Source organism: Cenococcum geophilum (genome assembly GCF_001692895.1).
Source record: "Cenococcum geophilum 1.58 unplaced genomic scaffold K441scaffold_16, whole genome shotgun sequence".
In the NCBI taxonomy this organism is placed as follows: Eukaryota; Fungi; Ascomycota; class Dothideomycetes; order Gloniales; family Gloniaceae; genus Cenococcum; species Cenococcum geophilum.
This window is the reverse complement of record NW_027137574.1, coordinates 2154032-2176105: the sequence shown is the minus strand read 5'-3', so window position 1 is coordinate 2176105 and position 22074 is coordinate 2154032. Positions and strand designations below refer to the sequence as shown.

Here is a 22074-nt window from a genome sequence, read left to right as displayed (position 1 = left end):
TGTCTAGCTCTGGCGACGGTTATCTAGCTCTAGCGACAGTCGTCTAGCTCTGACGGTCGTCTAGCTCTAGCGACGGTTATCTAACTCTGGCGACGGTCGTCTAGCTCTAACAGTCGTCTAGCTCTAGTGACGGTTATCTAGCTCTGGTGACGGTCGTCTAGCTCTGACGACAGCTATCTAGCTCTGGCGACGGCTGTCTAGCTCTAACGACAGTTATTTAGCTCTAACGACGGTTATCTGGCTCTGATAGTTATCTAGCTCTAGCAACGGTTATCTAGCTCCGGCGACGGTCGTCTAGCTCTAACGACGGTTGTTTAGCTCTGGTAACGGTTATCTAGCTCTAGCGACGGTTGTCTAGCTTTAACGACGGTCGTCTAGCTCTAACAGTTATCTAGCTTTAGTAACGGTCGTCTAGCTCCGGCGATAGTTGTCTAGCTCTGGCAATAGTTATCTACTAGCTATTGTTCTAGTATCTTTCTAGGTAGGGAGGATATAAAAAAGGGTAAAAAATAAGGTGGCTACCTAGGTGTATATAGGGGGTATACTTAGCAGAGGTATATATAGAGGCTATTAGGAATATAGCGGGGACCTAATAGTAGTATGTCGCGCGTATATATAAAGGCTTTATATAAAGCTTTGTATAGAGCCTTTATACATAGAGCTTCGCGTAAAGCTTTATATAAAGCCTTTATATATAGAGCTTTATATAGAGCTTTATATAAAGTCTTATATAGAGCCTATAATAGAACCTTATAGTAGGAACTACAATAGGCTTATTATTAGGCTAGGTGTGTAGGAAATGCAAATAATAGTAGTTGATAAAGTAATAATAACTGGTAGAGTGGTTACCTAACAGATTAACTCTAATTGTATTCTGAGAATTACTATAAGGAAGAAACTATCTAGGTAGGGACTAAGGGTCCTTAAATACACAACTATACTCCTATAAAAACCTTCTTATACGTAATATACGTATGCTCTGTCTACTCTATTACGGATTATATAGATCCTACAGATTATATAGATCACGTCACGTGACCTTAGTTACTATTCCTTATTATATAGCTCTATCGGCTCTATCCTAGACCGTGCTTAGATTAACTAACTAGCTTCTTCCAACTCCTCTCTAAGTAGTTATAATATTGTACTTAAAGCGTCCGTAACAGAGCCTCTATATTAGGGGGGAAAAATTTAAGTATATTATTATAAGCGAAAATTAGTGTCTGCGTAGGTTGTAATTTTAGCAATTTACTATAAACATATAGATAGGGCAGGCGCGTGTATAGGTAGCCTATATATTTATAGCAAATTGCTAAAATTGCGTCTTACGCAGGTTTTGCAGACCCCGATTTTCGCTTACAACAACGTAGGTAAAAAAAAAATCCTAATATACCGCTTAGTAAACAGTTAACTTAGGTATTCGCTACCCTCTATTACTATAGGCCTTACGACCAGTATATTAAGTTTAGTAGGTAGCTATAGTAGCTACCTTTAAGTCTTTAGTATGTTTTAGCTAAAGTAGTAGATATAACTAGTATAGCGATATTACTAGCTACGTACATATACGACTTACAGATAAATATATACGCGCGTAATTAGAAGCTCCTTTATCACGGTAAGTATAGGTAAAAAGCTAGAAACAGGCCCTAGATTAAGCTTATTGCTTTTACTAAATAAGGGAGGAAGGGTTGGATTTTTAAGGCTATTGGCGTCCTTAATATAGGCTTTATATATACCTATATTATTACCCTCTATAGCTAGGCCCATTTAGAACTACCGCTCCTTATAACAACTATACGTCTTTATATATTTAGCCTATAATATACTCCTAAACTTCTTAATTCGCTCCTAATTAACGGCTAAAACAGGCAGTAGTATAGCAGTAGTTAGAGTAGGTATAGGAGCTAGTTCCGGCAAGGACGCATTTAGGCTATTTAAAGTACCTCTTCTACTATATAGAGCTTTATCTATAGTATATAGCGGAGGAGTAGGCGAGTAAGCTTTACCCTACTAATTAAAAATGCGGTGCTCCTATTATATTGCCCTAATTATCTTCTATCGTTAAGCTAATTTAGGGGTATCTTAACTATTCTAGTCGCAAGGCAGGAAGGTATTATTAGTATTATTTTTAGGTAGAGTAGTTTACTAGCGCCTTATAGAACAATTCTTAGTAGTAAAACCTAACTCTATAAGAGCTCTCCGCTTAAAGGCCTATAAAAGTAAGTAGAAGTAGAAGTAATATATAGGGAAAACGCGCCTTTAATCGATATAACTAGTAAAGCTTTAAAAGCTTCTTTAAAGGGCCGTTTTTAATAAAGTTAAGGCGGGGCTTATAGACATAGCACTTGCTATACTTAATAACAGTAAGGTCTGCTGTATTTATAATATATATAGTGGCATTAATAAAGGTGTTAATAAAAAGGAAGGTGTAATATTAAGATATTTTAATATTCGTCACGTGGACTCTACTATAACTTACTACCTATACTTTTTTCTAACTAATTAGAAGCCAGCTTAGCGGGGTTTAAATTCTAGGACCTAAAAATATAGACCACTTATACCTTAGGTTAATAATAGGTATTCCTAAAATATCTACCGGTTTAAATCTCTATAATTAAACGTTGTTAACGTTTTATATAGGGGTTGTTGATTAAGCTCCCAGGATATAATTTTTAAAGTTTAATACTATACTAATATTATAACCTTCTTATAGTGGCTAAGCACCCCCTAATCTCCTCCCCCTCCTCCTCTCCCTCCTATTACTTAATGCTAAGCTATTACGTTGTCGCTGGGGTGGGCAATAACGTGGTTAATTGATTATATTAGCCGTCGCTATTATAACCGTACCGCCTCCGCCTGTTAGGGGGAGGGGTCTTGGTATATAGTTATATCTCTTCTTATACGTATATTTAATCGAGTTGGGGTAGTAGACTTACTTTACTTTTAGCCATATAGCGATTTAGTTATTAGGTATTAAAAATATTTAGTATATAAAGCTTTATATTGGAATTATAATCTACTATATTAGATCCTATATAAAGGGCTTTATATTAGGGCTCTGCAGTTTAAATATATACTAGATCTGTAACTAACACAATCTTTAAGCCTAGCTTAAATAGGGCGCCTTAGTCACTATAGTAGATTACCTTGTAGTAACTAAGGCGCCTTAATCTTACTACTACTTTTAAATTAAGTAAAAGCTCTATATAGGGGGGTCCTAGGGGGTCTCCCCCTGGAAAACCTTATCTCTATATGTATTAATTAAAGTCTATATAATAAAGCTCTAAATTAAAGCTTTGGGTTAATTAATTGGCTTATTACTTATAAACTCGTGTCAAAATTTCCGTTGGGGGGTACTAACGATCCGCATGTTTTGCAAGCCTGTTCGTTTGATTGTTGTTATTGGATTCATTGTTGTATTTATGCCTGAGGCAAGTAAGAAGCGAGCGCACTCAAAGGAAGCAATGTCGGCGGAGAATTTTTTGAGGGCTATGAGCAGGTAGAAGCAGAAGTGGGTCCGATTCATTCAATACGTGGTTATGAAGGCTCCAATATACGCCGGAATCTAGATGTTACGACAAGATGTCCACGCATTTCATCGAGGATGTTTGGGTTGCTTGTGCACCACTTTCAAAGATCTATGGAGTTAGGAGAGCTTAGTTACGCATGGCACCTTTGAGGAATTACAACTAAGAATGTATGCCACTCGTCAGAACAAAGCCAGAGCACTCTTCAATGCTTGTGAATTATTACAAAGCTTGAACCAGCGCCCTTCTTACGATATTTTTATTATGACGGAAGAAGTGAGAATGTGATACGAGTCTTCTCTTTATACGTCCTTTCTTTCATTGCATTATTTAGGTTTTAGGACGGCAATTAAGCCTCTTTCGGTTTCAGCGTGGTTTTCAATATCAATATTGCCAATTAGATTGATCAATATTGTTACTAATCAATATTGGCGAGTATTGGCGAGATTTGTAATATTTACAGATTTTCTTGGCACCCCTTTAAAATTTTAACTTTAATATCGTATAGATAAATTATTAAATATTATAGCTTCTAAATTAGACTTATACTTTTTAATATAGAGGAGTTATTTAACTGCTAGTAAAAAAAGACTTTTAACCTATAGATACTAGTTAGTAGGGATTTGCGAAGCAAATCCTATCCCTCCATCATACTACACAGCCCCCCGCCCCGCTACGCTCCCTCTATAGAAGATATAAAGTTGGCTGCTGCGCAGCCTCCTTTATATCCTCACAGAGGGAAGCGTAGTGAGGTAAGGAACTGCGCTGCGGGGGATAAGCTTTAGGCAGAGCCTCGTGTAGAGCTTTAGTAGAGCTTCGTGCAGAGGTTCGCGCAGAGCCTTATGCAGAACCACGTGCGGCGTGCAGGCGTGTAGACGTATAGATGTCTAGACGTGCAGACGTTCGTATAGGCGTTTATATAGACGTTCGTATAGGCGTTCGTGTAGGCAATTAATTAATAAATCGATTAATTGTAGAGCCGTTCGTATAGACGATTATAGAGTCTTCCTAGTATATCAGTGCTGCGTATTAGTAGAGCTTAGAGTGGAGTGTTGTGTAAAGCTTCGAGTAGAGCCTCGCGTAGAGCTTTTGAGCAGAGCTTGAGTAGAGCTCCGTGCAAAGCCTTTGAGCAGAGCTTCAAGTGGAGCTTTGATAGGGCTTTGAGTAGAGCCTCGTGCAGAGCTTTAAGCAGAGCTCCGATAGAGCTTCGAGCAGAGCTTTGAGTAGAGCTTTGAGCAGAGCTCCGATAGAGCTCCGAGCAGAGCTTTGAGTAGAGCTTCGAGCAGCTTCAAGCAGAGCTTCGAGCAGAGCTTGGTTAGAGCTTTAAGTAGAGCTTGGTTAGAGCTTCTCTATATAGACCTTGTATTTGGGCTTGTTTTTAAAGGCCTTGTGAAGGGCTTTATATAGAGCTTTAAGCAGAGCTTTGTATAGGCGTTCGTGTAGACACTCGTAAAGACGTTTGTAGAGACGTTCGTATAGACGATTATATGGGCGTTCGTACGGGGCGTTTATATAGGTAATTAATTAATCGATCAATTGATTGTATAGGCGTTCGTACGGGCAATCGTGCGACATTTATAGAGCCGTTTGTAGAGACGATTGTATAGCGACTAATCGTATAGGCGTGCGTACGGCCGATTGTAGAACCTTCCTAGTATATTAGTGCTGCGTGTTAGTAGAGCTTTAGAGCTCTATATAGGGCTTTAAGCAAAGCTTCGAGTAGAGCTCTAAGTAGAGCTTTAAGTAGAGCTTCGTGCAGAGCTTTTGTAGAGCTTTAGTAGGACGCGTACGGTTGCAAAAAAATCTAACTACCTTTCTACTGCGCCACTATAAGGCTATTATATAACCAGCTACTTGTAAATAACGTAGATAGCAGAGTAAAGAGGCTATATTAGAGACATAGAGCTTTAATTGCGTATAGTTGTGGTGCAGTTAGGGGTAGTTAATATTTAAATTAATCGATTTTGGTAAGGGAGCGCGTGCTAAGACATTTTATAGGATGCAAATACTTTTATACGAAAGAATATATTATAAACTGGCAATCTATGCCAATAATTTATATAATATTTATTTTTAAAAGAAGTATATTTCTATTATAATAATTTTATCTAAAAATTGCCAATATTCCAATATTGACACTGCAAATATTGACAAATGCCAATATTTTATTGGCTGGATTTTCGCTTATTGAAAACCACGCTGTTCGGTTTATGTATTACCTTATCATTGTGTCGATTTAGGTTAAATTTAGCCTATTACCTTATCCTTGTTCTTATCTCGGGTATACTACTACCCCTATTTTAGTTATATACCCCCCCTCCCTTTCCTATTTTAAACACCTACCTTATATATAAATAGCTTCTTTTCTTTATAGTTAAATAGACAGAGTTCTTATTCTTTACTTACTTATTAGTGTATAGACTACTAATCGATAGTTATAAGCCCGGGTAACTTACTATATTATACCTATTTAACTAATTAATTTAACTAATTATACCCCATATTAAATACTTTATTCGTCTTTACAAGCACCTCTTAGTATAACTTCTTAACCTACCTAAGCTATTACTATAACGGTAATATTATTAAACTAAGCTGATTGGGACGAATAGATTGACCTAATTAAGCTTTAAGCTTAAATAGAAGACGTATAGGAATACGTCGACCCCTTAACTAAATAGGCTTAGTTACCCTATTTGCTTAAACTAGTCTTTCCTAAGCCTTAAGATATAAAGACAGGAATAACCTTATATGCAGCTCTCTCTAAGGATAAGAAGGACGAGCTTTAAATTCTTTATAAGAGGTATAAAATAGTAAAGAAGGAATATAAGAAGTAAAAGGTAGCTTTAACCTCCCTATAAAGCTATATTACTAATATAATAGCCAGGAACCTTAACATCTATATACTAGGTATTAACTTAGTATATAACGCACTAGTAGCTCTTAAGGAGAGGGTTACCCCTACCGATATAGTATATAAGCTATACCTATCTACCTAATATATAAAGGTTAAAAAGGGCCCAAAGAATTAGAACTTTAAGGCCTGGCTATAGCAGTAGGAGAAGATATATAACGACTACAAAAAGATTAAATTTCTAGACGTAAACGGCGACCGTATAATTAGAGATTTTCTACTAGTAGTAGAGTTAATATTACTAAATTAGGCCTTAATATAGAGGGTTAAATTTAATAAACACGACTAGGCTAGTAACTAGATAATATCTATAAATCGACTAGTTAAAATATATTAAAACTATTAACAAATAGAGACTGCCTAAAAGAGAAGAGATTAGCTTAGTGCTAATATAATAGGCTTTTAAGGCGAGTTAATTAACGGAGCTTATAAAGACGAGGCTTTTAAGGATAAGGCTCCTAAGGATAAGGCCCCTACTATACTATTTAGGACGTTAAAGAAGAAAGACGCCCTACTATACTACTGCGGAGAAGTTTACTGGTTTCCGGAGTGTCCTTATATTAACAAATTAGTTTAATTAAAGGACTAGAAATTAGACAAAGCTATAGCTATAAAAGTTAAGGAAAGGATTATAAGCGCATTAAATTAGACTAAGTTAAAAATTAAGAAGATAAGGAAGGAGGCTTTAGGTAAGGAAGCTTTATAAAAGGAAGCTGTATAGAGCCTAGACGGAAGTTAAAAAGAAGATAACTATAATACCTTTGCTGTATACTAAGTAGGCGCCTATAACGTAGGTTCTAACTATAAGCTATATAATAGCGTAATTCTTAATAACGGAACTACGATATACGTTATTAATAATTAATTAAGATTCGTTAACGAGCTCTAACTAAGTAATGACTTTATATATACCGGAATGGGCCTAAATCCGGTTAAGGGTATAGAGACAGTAGTAGTTATAATCTAGACGCTAATAGGCCCTAAAAGGATCCTACTGGCTAATATAGCGTATATACCGGCGTTCTATACAAATTTGGCCTATTTAGATAGGTTTAATAATAAGAATATATAGTGGGATAATAAAAAGAACCTACTATATTATAAAGATAATTGTAAGATGTTTACTTATTATAGGCGATATTATAACTAAAACACGCTTAAATATAATAAACTAAAGGCCTTATTTACAATCTAATTGCGAAACCCCCTTCCTAATTAGGAAGTAGTAGGAAGGCTTTAATATAAGAGACTAGGTTATATAGGACCTAACGCGATTAAGTATCTACCCTGGGAAATAGGTGGTGCAAAGCTTTAAGGACCAGCGATAATTGACTATAATACCTATGCTGTTAGTAAGGCTTACGAAATTGTATTAAGAAGAGCACCTATTAATAAGGTAAAGAGGCCCTTTAACTATATACATATCGACCTATTTTAAGAGATTGTGGCGTATAACGATTATATTTAGACGATATATTTCTATAATAAATTTCTATAAATAAACGAGGTAGAGACCTTTACTTATAAGTTGTTATTAACGTAAGTAATTATATAATATTTAAATAAGGTAAAGCGTTGATATAATTAGAAGATTAGGGTTATCTAAATTAATAGTAAAACTTCCCTTAATGGCGACTTCTATAGTTAGACGGCCTAAGAAGGAATTATAGTAGAGCACTCGGCCCTATATATAAAGTCTTAGAATAGTTCTATTAAACGTTCTAGGGGGGTGATTATTATCAAGTCTTATTATATGCGAATTAAAGCTTAATTACTAGAAGAGCTCTAGTTAGAGATTATTAGAGCTATAGCGTATCTAATTAATAGGACACCAAACGCCTAGCTTGACTAGATAATACCTTTTAAAAAGCTTTAGTTAGTACTAGGGCTCTTACTATTAAAACTAAATATAGCTTATTTATATATATACGGCTATAGAGCTTACCCACTTAAATATAACCTTCTATATACTTAAAAGCTTAAGTTAAGGGCTTATATTAGATACCTAGTTAGGTACTAGTTAATAAATATCTTTAGGGTCTATATACCTAGCGAAAATAAGGTAATTTAAATAAGAGATGTTATATTTAATAAGTAATTACTCTATAATAATAATTAGCTAAATCTTGTAAATCTGCTCCGTAAACGCGCTGATTAAATTTTAAAAGTAATTAATATATTATAAATTAGCAGGACGCTTTAGGAAGAGCTTAATAAAACATTAGATAAGGATAATAAGACTTTAAATAAGATTTAAGTGGATAATAATAGAAATTAATAGGTAGATTTTGGTGGAAATTAAGACTAAGTAACTAATTAAGATAATAATTATAAGAGGCCAGCTTAACCGGAACGTATAATTATCTAATTAACAGTATTACTAGTAAGTAGAAGGTAGAATAAGTTTTTATATATTAAAGAACAAATGCTTCTAACTACTTCTATTTAGAGACTAATCGCTAGTTCTTCTCTAGAGGGAAACTAGCTTCCTATATATTCCTTTTAAAACGCTAATAAAACCTTTCGCCCCTAACCTGTCTAACTATATCTTTTAAAACATAGATAGGATATAGATAAAACCTCTTACCGTTTTATTAGATATATACCTCCCAGGGGATTCCGTTATAATTACCTCCCCTCTTAAGGTTTTAATCCTTTAAGACTTCGCCTCTACTAAGCTTTTATAGAGTTCCGGCTAAAACCACTGGGGAAACCCTTAGTAGAAAGGTACTCCATAATGCGACTTATCGCCAGCTCTTTACTAGCGCGGAACTTTACTTTATCTTTTATTTCTCTGCTCTTCTCCTACCCTAGCTCCTTATAGTGCTTTTATAATAGGATTTTAATAATAGTAATAAAAATTTAGTGGGATTTACCTCTTTAATTTTAGGAATTTGTTATAAATAGATTTAGAGGTTATTTAGTGCGATATATTAACTAACTACTAACCCCATTTACCTAAATGGGCTTTAATAATAACATTTTTTATTTTAATTTCTTTCTGTTTATAAGTTATCGTCTCTCCCTTATCCTTCTATTAATAATACCATTTATCTCGTTCTTAAATAGGCTGTTTTCATTACATCTCGCCTTTTAGCTTCTATATCTTCAGCCATACTTTTATTACTGCCTTATTATCTTTTTTTAACGCGTTTATAAGCAACAGGATCCCTACCTTATCTCTTATAACAATGCTAACTTCTTAAAGTATTCTCTTATAATAGCTCGTAGTTCTTTTACGCGTCCCTAGACCGGCGGCAGTATTATTCCTCTCCTAGTAACGCCCTAGACAGCGTCTATTGCTTCTACAGCAGTTTCCCTAAAATGCTATTATCGCTACATTTATACTCTTACGTAGGATCCTTCCTATATCTATAAGATGCCTTATTCTAGTAAAAATAAATCTAAGTGCTCCTATTATTGCAGTAGGAGAAAGACCTACGTCCTAGTATTTCCTATTCCGTCCTATTTTAGATTTCGCTAATTATACTAAATCCCCGCTATCTATACGCATGAGACTTATAGGCTCTAATGCGCTATCTAAGATTTCCGCTAATATTCTAATAGTAATAGGCGGGGATAGAAGGTATCTTCTCTTACTTATAGACTCTTTAATTTAATAAGGGTTTCCACTACTATAGAGACGCAATAATCTCGGATATATAGTATCTAGGAGTATATATACGAATAGCTCGTCCTTATTAATAATAACATTTGTACTCTTACGCGGGCTACTCTAGCTAGGTAAGTTTCTTTAGTAACTTGCTTAGGAACTATACTAACTTTTTTAGCTAACGTCTCTCTAATCCCTACTTAGACGCCGATTTAGAACCTAGGGATACTAAGGATAGTAATAAAGGTTAAGATAAACGTTCTCCTTATTAGTCTCCCGCTTATGCTAGTTCTTCTAGTACCCATTATTTTAAGAAGAATATTAGTAAAAGTGCTAATGCTTCTAGGGATAGAGAAGCTGATAATACCGTTAATAATAACGTTAAGATGGAAGAAGAGGCTCCTATTACTACTACTAGTATTTAAGTTATTACCTAGCTCTTTCCTTCTTCTTATAGAATAGCTTTATATAGTGCTTCTTAGGTGCCTCTAGAATGCCCTATTATTAGGAATTAACTTTATACTTTAGGGATGCCTTTATTCTAAGCTTTAGTAACAATCTATATAAACGCAGTGCACTACTATAATTCCTATATATAATAAACGGGTAGTATTTCTATAGGTACCTTATAATTCCTTAAAATTTCTAATTCTTTATAGGCTATTCTTTTGCTTCTCTTCGTACTATTAACTTTACTATATATCTCCAGTGCTAGGCCAGATACTCTCCTTTTATCCCTAGGGGATCTTTCTAAATCCCTAAGGCCACTTCTTATAGTGCTACTACTCCTTCTTAGACAGCGTCTCCTTTAAATAGTATCTCTAGTAGTTCTCCTATAAATCCCTATAGGCTTCCTCTTATGGGATTTTAGGATCCCTATTATAATAGCGAAACGTTTCCGTTCTTAATACCTATACTTAATTCTATAGTTTTAATTTATAGGGTCTTCCCTATTACTTTACCTATAGTATATCTAAAACCATTTCTAAATCTTTACCTTTAGTTCTTAGGAAGGTTTTAATTACAGTATTATATTTTGGTTAAAGGTGCTCCTTAGGTTCCTAACTATTATATGCTTAGGAGTATCCTTCCTAATAAACTAAAAATTCGCGCTTCTTTTAGCGCCATTTTTAGTCTAGAATATCTTCTATATTCTATTCTAGTTCCCTATTAATTTTGCTAGGTAGGGGTAGTTCCGCACTATTTCTTCTCTAATATAGCTTTAGTAAGGAAATATAAAATATAGGATGTATTAGATAAGATTTCGGTAATTCTAATTTATAGGCTTAGTTTCCTTTAGTTTTCTTAACTATCTTAAAGGGTCTAAGCCACTAGTAATCCAGCTTCTTCTTAATATATTTTATTCGGATATTTTTTATAGATAGTAAAACTTCGTCTCCTATCTCGAATTCTTTTGGTATATATTTTTTGTTATAGTACCTTTTTTATACAGCCTGGGCGTCTAGCAAGTACTTTTTAAGTTCCTCTTTATAAATTCTTATTTGCTTAATTCTTTCGGACGCTATTAGTGCCTCTCTTTTAGGAATAATGTCCTTAACGTTTTAGGGGTTATTTACTTTTACCCCAAACAATGCTTTATAAGGGGTCATTTTTATACTACTATAGATGCTTATATTATATATATGCTGCGCTAAAGCTAACTACAATGTCTAATTATCCTGTTAATAATTAATATAGCAGCGGAGGTAGTATTCTAATAACGCATTTAGACTCTCTATTAGCCCGTCTATTTGTAGGTAGAAGGTAGTACTTATTCTTCGCCGTATTTTTAATAAGAGATAGAATAAAGACTAAAATGCACTATTAAATACGGTACCTCTATTAGATATAATTCCCCTTAGCGTACTAAATAAGAGCTACCGTTTTAAAAATAGGTCTGCTAGTTCTACTGCTATAATTATTATTATAATAGCAAAGTATCCTAAAAACTTTATATACCTATTAACGATTACTAGGATAGCGTTAGCAACCTCTCCAGTTCTTATCTTAGTAGGGGGTAAGCCTATAATAAAATCTATTATTAATTTTAATATAGGTCCTTACGGAATAGGAAGCACTAATAACTCGCCGTATAGGCGATGCCTAAATATCTATATCCTTTGGCACGTATTATACCTTAATATAGTAGTAGATTCTTTAATTAACGTCTAATACGGATCCTATCTAGGCCCACGCAGACTACTCCGTACACAAGGGGAAAGTAATATTAACAGGAAAAACCCCTTGCTATTGGGGGGAGGAAAAACCCTATGAGCCACCTTAGTAGGATAAAAAACCCCGAATTGCCATGCCTGCACGAGCAGCGGCCCTGCGGGCCTATAGCTCGTCCTCCTCCTTAGATGTTTTAAACTCCTTAGGAACTACTGCTTCCTTCTCTAGCTTATCTAAAGCTAGGGTTTACTACGTCCTAGCTAGGCCTTGCCGATCGATTGCTGTGTGCTTGTAGTTGTGCCCTATATCTTAACCACCCCTATATACTGTCTTTTGTTAACTATTGCCATATACGCCATGCCTTTCCCCCCCCTAAGGCCTATCGAAGGCGTAAGGGGGATTCATCCGTTCTACTATCCTAAAACTAAAAGATAAAAGCGGGATGTGTGTGTGTGTGTGTATTTAGGTATCTTTTGTGCCTAGGCCCTAGTCACTAGGCCCTCTCTAAGGGCACCACTCCGTTAAGAGGAGATAAGGAAAACCGTACGGGGTTATCCAGCTGCCGCTTTTAGTAGTATTATAGCAGTACGGCGAGTGACCGCATGCTCCGCAGGCGATCGCCCTAGGGGTTAGGAGGGGCTGTATATTTGCTCGTTCGTTTATTCGTTTACGTTTACTTATTCGTTAATATAAGGTCGTTAATGCTTTCTACTGGGGGACGGGGGGTGATATCGAATACTATGTATCCATGTTGGATCGTATAGGTGCCCTGGATAAGAGAATGTAGTAGTCGTTGTACTGTAGAGAACCAACAGTAGTGGTTTTTAAGATTTGGCGTATGCATAAACACATGGAATCCTTGGCGCCCGAATCTCCGAAAAAACACGCCAAAAAACCAGAGATTTCAGCACCTGCCATTATTCAGATTATACACCTAATATACACGTGAGGCTTAAGTTTATATACAAAATAGAGTTTATATACTAACTTTTGGTGTTCTTTTAGCAATGGATCGGGTTCCTACACGCGTCCCACGCTCTCAACGCGGCCTCTCTCCTTCAGTCCGAGCACGAATAGTTCGATACTCTCTTCTTGGCTGGCGGCTGAGTATTATTGCTGAGGAATGCAGAGTATGCCCTTAGACAGTATACAACATACAGAACAATATAGGCAGATATGGGAGTGTTGTGAAGCCTTCGTATTTACTTCTTGGGCGACCCCCTAAGCTGCTGGCGGCGGACATAAATGCTGTATTAGAGTGGCTACTATATGAGGGCTGGAGACAACAAGCAGAGATTGTGCATTGGCTTGCCTTTGAGCGAGGAGTCCTTGTAAATCAGTTAACGGTATCACGAATGTTATAAAAACAAGGATGGAGTAGACAGGTCGTATACCGTATATCTTGCACGCGTAGTGAGACACTCTGTGAAGGCTGGCGACAGGATATGCGTCGATTTACTGCAGATAACTTAGTGTTTCTGGATGAGTCTATTTTTAATGAGAAGACTGGCTGGCGCCACCGAGGATGGGGCCCAATTGGTGAAGAAATTCGATACGAGGCCGACGTACGAAGAGGGCCTATATGGAGTATCTTAGCCGCAATGGGCCTTGACGGTTACCTGCCTTGTATAGGTGTTCGAGAAGGATACTTTAAGAGGGAGGAGTTCCTTTATTGGCTATTTAATAACTTATTACCGGCGCTGACAGAGAAGTATGGCCATTGTACACTGGTTATTATACTTGACAACAACTCTGTACACGTTGATTGACAGGTTATTGAGATTATTGAGGGAGTAGGTTACTTAATACGCTTCTTACCGCCGTATTCGCCCGACTTTAATCCTATTGAGTTAACCTTTTCTGTCCTTAAGGCCTGGATAAAACGTTACTATCATTTTATACGGTTAGCCTACCTAACCTTTGGTGACTTTCTACGAGCGGCAATTGCACAGAGTAGGTGTGATTAATTCGCGAGGGCGCATTTTTGTCACGCAGTAAATGGCCTCTATATGGAACGTGAGGAGTTAGATTGGGTGCGTGAACAGCTAGCCGCCTTTGAGAGGGGTGAACTTGATATTACGGGGGTAGAAGGGCCTGCTGATGAAAGAGTTATAGGAGAAGTAGGAGGGGGGGTAGGGGAGGTGCTGCCGGTATAACTATATAGGTACTCTAAATCTAAATCTGATATTGTAATAATATAAGGTATCTCTGTTACTGTAGGCGCCACCTATAGTGACAAAGACACCCTATATTACAGTAGTAATAACTGTTTATCCTTGAGCAAGCCCTCCTAATAGAGCAGCAGCAGCTTGCTGTTTACGATATATAGGCTTAAAAGTAGACAACTCTTCCCTAAATCCTTGCGCTAACCTATTACTTATACCCAGCTGAATAGCAAGTTGATATAGCCTTGATGAGCCGTTCTCCATCTGCTTAAGATCCTTGATCTTCCAGTCCTGTTCCTCAGTAATATCCTTTGCCCGCTGCCACTTTAACTTCCGCCGCGGATCTCGTATGAACCCTATCTTCTAATCAAAGAACCTTTATACAACATCTGCCTCGTCCTCTTCAAGTGAGTGTGGTTGAATAATAGGGCTCGAACCCGCGACCTGCTGCGGCGGTAGAGTGCTTACTGAAGGCTGCGTACCTGTAGGTGGGGCAGATGGTGTATATATAGGACGTGGCAGCTGCTGTTGAGGCTGCTGAGAGTACGCAGGAGGCTGGGCGGGAGGCTGAGGAGAAGGTTGGGGGGGCGGAATACTCGGTGGTGCGTATAAAGGAGGGTGCTGTATGTAAGGACCTGGTTGATACTGGTATGCAGGTATCTGTGACTGTAGCTTTTGGTCCCGTCGCTGCTCACGAGCCTCTTGACTCTTCTGCATAGAGCTTATACTGTCTATTATCATCTGCTGGGCAGTTATTTCAAACTGCATCTTTTGCATATCCATTATTTGCTGTATTGCGCTCTTTGTTTCTTGTGCGGCAGTAGCCTTATTTGATAGTCGAGAAGCTCTTGTAACAGGGCCGTTAGATCTAAGAATTGCATAGACCTTAGGAGGAGGACTGTGTTGTGTTGCCTCGCCACGGGTTATAGTAATTGACTAGGCCTCATGTTTACCGACGCCGACTCTATAGTGTTGGTTATTATACGGGTCTATAAAGCAGACACCTTTGCGATTGTTGCACTGCTTAGAAGTACACTGCCACCGGTTATAAAGCTCCTTTTGGTAGTCGCCTGCACGCTGTAAGGATTCCATACGTATAGTATTCTGATCCTCTAGTCTGCTTGTACGAGTTTTACGCTTCGAGGGCGTTGTATCTGCAGGTAGTGTATCCTCACTAGGTATATCCTTATTTGACAATGCCGCTTTTTTCTTTGCCTGATAGGTGCTACATTGTATCCATAGCTTAAAGATACCCTGTAGAATTTCACGCCGGAACCGCAACGCGTATTGGTGATATATAGCTTTAAGGTCGGCAGCTTCCTCCTCGCTAAAAGTATTAAGATGCTGAGTATACCTAGATCCGCGCCCACCAAGTGTTTTAAGAATAGCAACGCGTTTGTTAATAGTATAGTCCTTATTATCTAGGACGCGATCTACCTCGGCGTAAAGAGCAAGCTCTACGTCTGAAAGGTTGAACTGAGGGAGCGGTATTGAGCGCAGAGTTTTTGTATGAACCAGCCGGTTATTGACGCAGACCTTTAGAATAACCTGTAGAGGATTATCTGGTATAGAGGCCGGCTCACTGCCCTTATCCAATTCGGAAGTAGGAGGCTCCTGGCGAACGGTAGTCTTGCGTTGATTCTTGGCTGGCCTCTTTTTACTGCCTCTACTAATTACTGGCTCTGGAAAAGTAGCTGCTTCTGGCAGGGGGTTATTATCTTTAAGATCTATTATCTCCTGATCCTCCTCTGAATATCCGTGTGGCTCCTCTTGAATCTCCTCCTCTGACTCCTCTACTTCTCCATTATCTGTATCGCCTTGCTGCTTAAACTGAACTTGTGTAGACCTCTGCTTTGGGGGCTTAAGCACTAGCCTTAAAGTAGGCTTTACAGCGGACTTTGTAGGAGGCTTTATTGCAGACTTGGAAGAACTTGCGGTAGGCTTCGCGGTCGGCTTCGCAGTAGGCTTCGTAGCAGGCTTCGCAGCAGGCTTCGCGGCAGGCTTCGTGGCAGGCTTCGCGGTAGACTTCGCGGTAGACTTCGCGGTAGACCCCGTGGTAGACTTCGTGGTAGACTTCGAGGTAGAGGATCTACCCCCTTTCCTTGTACCAGAGGCTAGAATACCGGCGCGAGTGCGAGGTGACACTAAAACACCAAGAATTAGTATACAAAATAGGTTCTCATATAAAAAAAAAGCTTCACGAACTTTTAAATCTGAATAATGGCAGGCGTTGAAATCTCTGGTTTTTTGGCGTGTTTTTTCGGAGATTCGGGCGCCAAGGATTCCATGTGTTTATGCATACGCCAAATCTCACTATCTGAAAATTTTTCACTACCGCCCTTAACGCCTACAACCACCACAGGTCCTGTCCGCACGCTGTGCGACGTCTCTGCGTTGGCTCTGGATCTGAACTTCGAAGACCAGGTTCGTAGCCGTCACTACGTACAGGTGCAGAGTCCGATTTCGACGGCCTTATACCTTAATATATAGTCCTTAACCTCTTTAGATATTCCGTCCTAAAAGTATTTCCTTTAAATAGCCTTAAGGGTTCTGTTAGCACCGTAGTAACCCCTAAGAGGGTTGTTATAGAAGACCTTTAGAATTTTATCTTAAATCGCTTGGTTCTTTAGGATATATATAGCACCCTTAAAGCGCAATAAACCCTTTTAGTCTTGCTACTATAGCTTCTTAGTAACTCCGGCTAAGTTAGTCTTTACTATATTTTTCTACCTCTCCCTAAAGGCGAAGGCGTTTTTTTATTAAGCTTAAAGAAGAAGATCTAGAAAGGTTTTGTATAAATTACTTACTTCCATTTTACCTACCGCTATTATGGACTTAAGGCATAGTATAAGACGTTTTGAACTATTAGTGCTAGTAGATTCTCCTACTGTTATATAGTATGCCACGCTATAAATAGGTATCTCGCCTATCCCCCTTAGATCTAAAAACTTATAGCTAATACGCCATTGAGTTAAAGGTGCCGCGATACCTCTAGCATATCCTATAGAATTCTTGCTAATTCTAGGGTACGCTAACTTTATAATGTCTGCTTAGTCTATAACCTAGTCTATAACTATATCCTACAGCTCTATAATTATATTGCTTTGTAGCTATATTGCTAGGACCTCTACCCTATTATAAAATTCTATAGTTCTAGGGAAAGAGTCTTCTTCCTTTTTAAGCAAATTTTGCAATATAGGGATTATTTCCCCTATACTGTTCTAGATTCTCCCTATCTTATAATCCGGACGTCTTAATAACCTATTAATAGGATTTATCTTTCCTGGGCAGTATATAATTTTAAAGTTATACTATAATAGTGCCTCTACCTATCTCGCTTGTTAACCGCTTAGCACCTTTATAGTTATAAAGTATTTTAGGTTGTTATGGTCTATAAGGACTTTAATAGGATAATTACTTCCCATATAATAATATCGCTAGTGCTTTATTACTGCGATTATTGTGAGTAGCTCCTAGTTATATATTATATAACACTACTCTATAGGGGTTATTTTCCTTAACTAAAACGCCACAGGATATTATTTTCCGTCTTTTAATTAAGATATAATTGCCCCTAGGGCAAAGCCAGATATATCCGTTTTAAGGTATATACGTAGCTTCTAGCAGAAGTATATTAGGATAGGCGCTAACGTAAATAAATCCTTTAACTGGTCTATTACCTACTTAGCAGCTTCCCTAAATATAAAGGGTCCTAACTTCTTGCTATTCTTAAATCCTTTTAGTAGATTAGTAATTAGGAGTATTACTTATAAATAGTAAACAATAAACCTTTAGTAGAAGTTCGCCGTGCCTAAAAAAACCTATACTTCTCTAAACGTTATAGGGTATAGCTATTCCCTAATAGCATCTACCCGGCTTTTCTCTATTAATACTCCGTTAACGCTAATAATAAAGCCTAGAAAATTAATGCTAGTAATATAGAATAAGTATTTTTTTAGGTTTATGTAGAGCTTATATTCCCTTAGTTTTTTAAGTACTATTCGCACGTAGTGCGTATATGCTTCGTAGTTATTAAAATAGACTATAATATTATTAAAATAGACCACATATATTATATCTAATAGGCCTAACAATACCTTATTAATATAGGCCTAAAATGTCGCCGATGCATTAGTAAGCCTAAATAGCATCACTAGGTACTTAAAGTAGCCATACTATATTTAAAACACCGTTTTCTATTTATCGCTGGCTTTAATCCGGATTTAATAGTATATATCTTTTAGATCCAGTTTTATAAATATCTTTGCGCCCAACAGCCTATTAATAAGCTCCCCTATTAAGGGTAGCAGGTAGCGATTCTTTATAGTAATCCTATTAAGCGCCCGGTAGTTAATATAGAGGTAAAGGGTTCTATCCTTCTTTAGTATAAATATAATTGGTGCCCCTACCGGGCTTATAGAGGGCCAAATCTATTCTTTCTAAAGATTATCCACTATATACTAACGTAATACGGCCAGTTCGTTTTCTAATAAGTTATATAGTGGTCTAAAAGGAGGTTGCTTATCCCCTATATCTATCTCATGCTTAACCAATATAGGGTTAGGTAAGGTCTATATAGCCTCTTTATTAGAAACCTCTTCTAGGTCCGTATATTTTTACAAAATCTCTAGTTTCTTAACTGTATATAGCCGGATATCTGAAAATAAATACCCTATGTCTTTATTCTTGGGGTTAAGAGTGGCATATATGGTATATGCCTACCCTTCTTCTTACACATAGCTTAGGAAAGTCTCTTAATCCTTAACTATAATACGTAATTAAGACTTCTGGTGTTAATACAAGGCTAAAGGCTAATTAATATCTAGATTAACTTAGCGAAGCTATAGGTATCCCAGAACAAGGTTATACCCCTTAATTTCTGCGGCGTAGAAGTGTATCTCCTACGTGTTCTATAGACCGTTACGGTCCTAGCTAGTAACGGGAAATGTCTATTCCCCGTAGTATAGAATCCGATAGCCTTTAATACTTTAAATAGTGCGCACCTATAAGCCGCTAAGGTCCAAATCTAATTCTTTTACTAGTAATTAGGAAATAAACCCTATACTTACATTACTGTCCATAAGGTAGTCTCGCGTTACCTATTTATTATTAACTTAAATAGAGACAGGAATAACTATACGGTAGTTTACTTCCTCCTTCTCTAGCTAGCCTAGTATAAGGGAGTAAAGATTTACTAGGCTATCTCTTTTCCTAATTAGGCCGACTCTTACTTCTTTTACCGGCAGAAGCGGCTTATATGGCCCTTCTTACCGCAGTTATAATAGGTGCGTATCTCCTAGTTCCCTTCCTACGGATTAGGTCTCTGCCTATTATTATTTTAGGGTTAACTAGCGTTGCTCTAGGGCTACGAGGCCTGCTTACATTGTCCTTTTATAAGGTAGTTAGGTCGGAATCTACTGTAACGGAACCTTGTAGCAAGAACTACGATGGGCTCGTTATTGGGCTAGGTGTGTAGGAAATGCAAGTATAAAAGTCAACAGCGTAATAATAACTGGTGGAGTGGTTGCCTAATAGATTAACTCTAATTGTATTCTGAGAATTACTACAAAGAAGAAACTATCTAGGTAGGGACTAAGGGTCCTTAAATACACAACCGTACTCCTAAGAAAGTGGTTGCTCTATCTACTCTGTCTGCTCTGTTTGCTCTATAATAGATTTTATAGATTATATAGATTATACAGATTATATTACGTAACTTTGCTTACCATTCCTCGTTATATGGTTCCACGGGTTTTATCCTAGACCGTGCTTGTATTAACTAACTAGCTTCTCCTAACTTCTCTCTAAGTAGTTATAACATTATACTTAAAGCGTCTATAACACTATCTCCCTCCTCTCCATTTTTGTCCTTAAAGATACCTAGTATCTCTAGGTCGTTTACTAGAGGTGTAATGTCCGTTTAATTAATTTGGTTAATATTATTACTTATAATACCTAAAGCACCTTCTTCTTCCTCTACAGCCCGTTAGTCTCGTACCGTTGCTATAATATTATCTCTTAGTGAGATAATACCATCTCCGTGTTCTTGTTGTGTAAAAGAGGGGCTAGTTTACGTTGCGTTGGCAAGTCCTTTATCCCGGCAACCTTTCTTTTATTTAAAGTGCACTAAAGCGAATATTTAGTTATCCTGTAACGTTTGCTCTATTTCTGATGTTAAATATACGCGACCTATTATTTTTAATAGTCGTCTGGTTTCTTAATTAATTTATCTTAGGGTTTTATATTTAATCTAAGGCAGAAAAACTTAAGGATGATCTTGCTATAGCGCTAGCGGAAGCCTATTATTAATCCAAAGAATCTGCTCGTGCCCTTAAGGCTTAGTAGTCTGCCTTTGCGAAAGTTTAGCGTCTTTAACGCGTTTATAAGAAGGTCCGCTTTAAGGAGTAGAAACTTATAGAATAAGGCTTGCAGGAACTAGGCGATAAAAGAACGGACTTTCCTCTAATAGAGAAGGAAATAGATCTAAGTAGCTCGGCAACTGCTCTTCTTAGGTCCCCCTTAGGTGACTTGTTCTTTAGCGATCCTTTTTTATTAATACTACCTAACCTAATCTCTTCCGATACTCCTATACCTTTCCTATAGTGTTCTTTAAATTCTCTAGTGGTTCCTAGGTAGTCTTAGTATAGCCTATTTACTTAACCTTGTACTATATTTCGTTATTAATGTCCTTATAATTAACGATCTTTAATACTTGCCATTTGTCTTCTTTTTATCCTCTATACGTGTCTGCTTTATAGGCTGGTGGCTTAATATTCCTATATACTGGCTTTAGTATTGCGATATGCTATATAGGGTAGATCTTTATTTTGGCTAGTAGGTTTAACTTAAACGTGACCGGTGAAATCCTTTATATAATTTTAAAAGGTCCTAGTTTAACATGGTCTAATTTCTTGCTTAGTTATTAACTCTTAAAATTTTTATATAGTAGCTATACTTTATCTCCCTCCTTAAGATCTAGTCCCTTAGATCTCTTAGCATTATAGTACTTTTTTATTCTCTCTTATACTTTCTTTACTAATTCCATAAGGTCTATATAAAGATTTATTAATGTCTTTATTCTTTCTTTAGCTATACTACTTGTTTTCTTTGCTTGCTATAGTAATAACGATATTCTTAGCTTATATCCGTAATTTGCCTTAAATGGTAATATGCCTATTCCTTCTTAAGGTATTGCATTATATATAAACTGTGTAATTAGTAATAGTGATACCTAATTGTTCTATATATGATTAATATAATGCCTTAGATATTGCTCTAGCGTCTAATTTAATTTTTCCGTTTAACCGTCTGTCTGCGGATAGTATATGGTGGAAGTTACTACTTGAACTCCTTACTCTGCTAAGAATACTTCCTAAAATGCTGCTATAAATCTTAGATCTCTATCTAATATGATTTTACTTAGTGCTCTATATCTTATAAACACTTCTTTAACGTAGATTCTAGCGATATTCTCTGCTGAGATTTCTTCTATGCATGCTATAAAGTATCCCCACTTTATAAGCTTGTCTATTATTACTAAGATCGCGTTATAATCTTGTTTGGTAATAGGATCTCTTAATTTTGGTAACTTAATAATAAAGTCCTATAATATGACCTCCCATGGTCTTTCTGGTGTTTTAATAGGTTATAGCCCTCTATACGGCTTATGCCTTGTTAGTTTAT

At 37.0% G+C, this 22074-nt stretch overlaps 3 protein-coding genes across 3 annotated transcripts; 1 reads left to right on the top strand and 2 right to left on the bottom strand.

The window, feature by feature from the left end:
- Nucleotides 1-13622: 13622 nt before the first annotated feature.
- K441DRAFT_716901 (uncharacterized protein) lies at nt 13623-14193 on the top strand. The gene has a single exon (XM_067653984.1). It carries the CDS (start codon nt 13672-13674, stop codon nt 13993-13995), a length of 324 nt encoding a protein of 107 aa, XP_067505265.1. The 5' UTR covers nt 13623-13671; the 3' UTR covers nt 13996-14193.
- A 78-nt stretch (nt 14194-14271) lies between these two features.
- Nucleotides 14272-15174, bottom strand: K441DRAFT_676650 (uncharacterized protein; the record flags this gene model as incomplete). The annotated part of the gene is made up of 3 exons (XM_067650980.1): nt 14272-14320; nt 14597-14747; nt 14874-15174. The coding sequence occupies 3 exons, from the start codon at nt 15172-15174 to the stop codon at nt 14272-14274; spliced, it is 501 nt and encodes a 166-aa protein (XP_067505264.1).
- K441DRAFT_695697 (uncharacterized protein) lies at nt 14874-16623 on the bottom strand. The gene is made up of 2 exons (XM_067652832.1): nt 16597-16623; nt 14874-16535 (listed from the first exon to the last, which is right to left on the bottom strand). Coding segments are annotated over exons 1-2 (1209 nt in total). The 5' UTR covers nt 16598-16623; the 3' UTR covers nt 14874-15327.
- Nucleotides 16624-22074: the final 5451 nt, after the last annotated feature.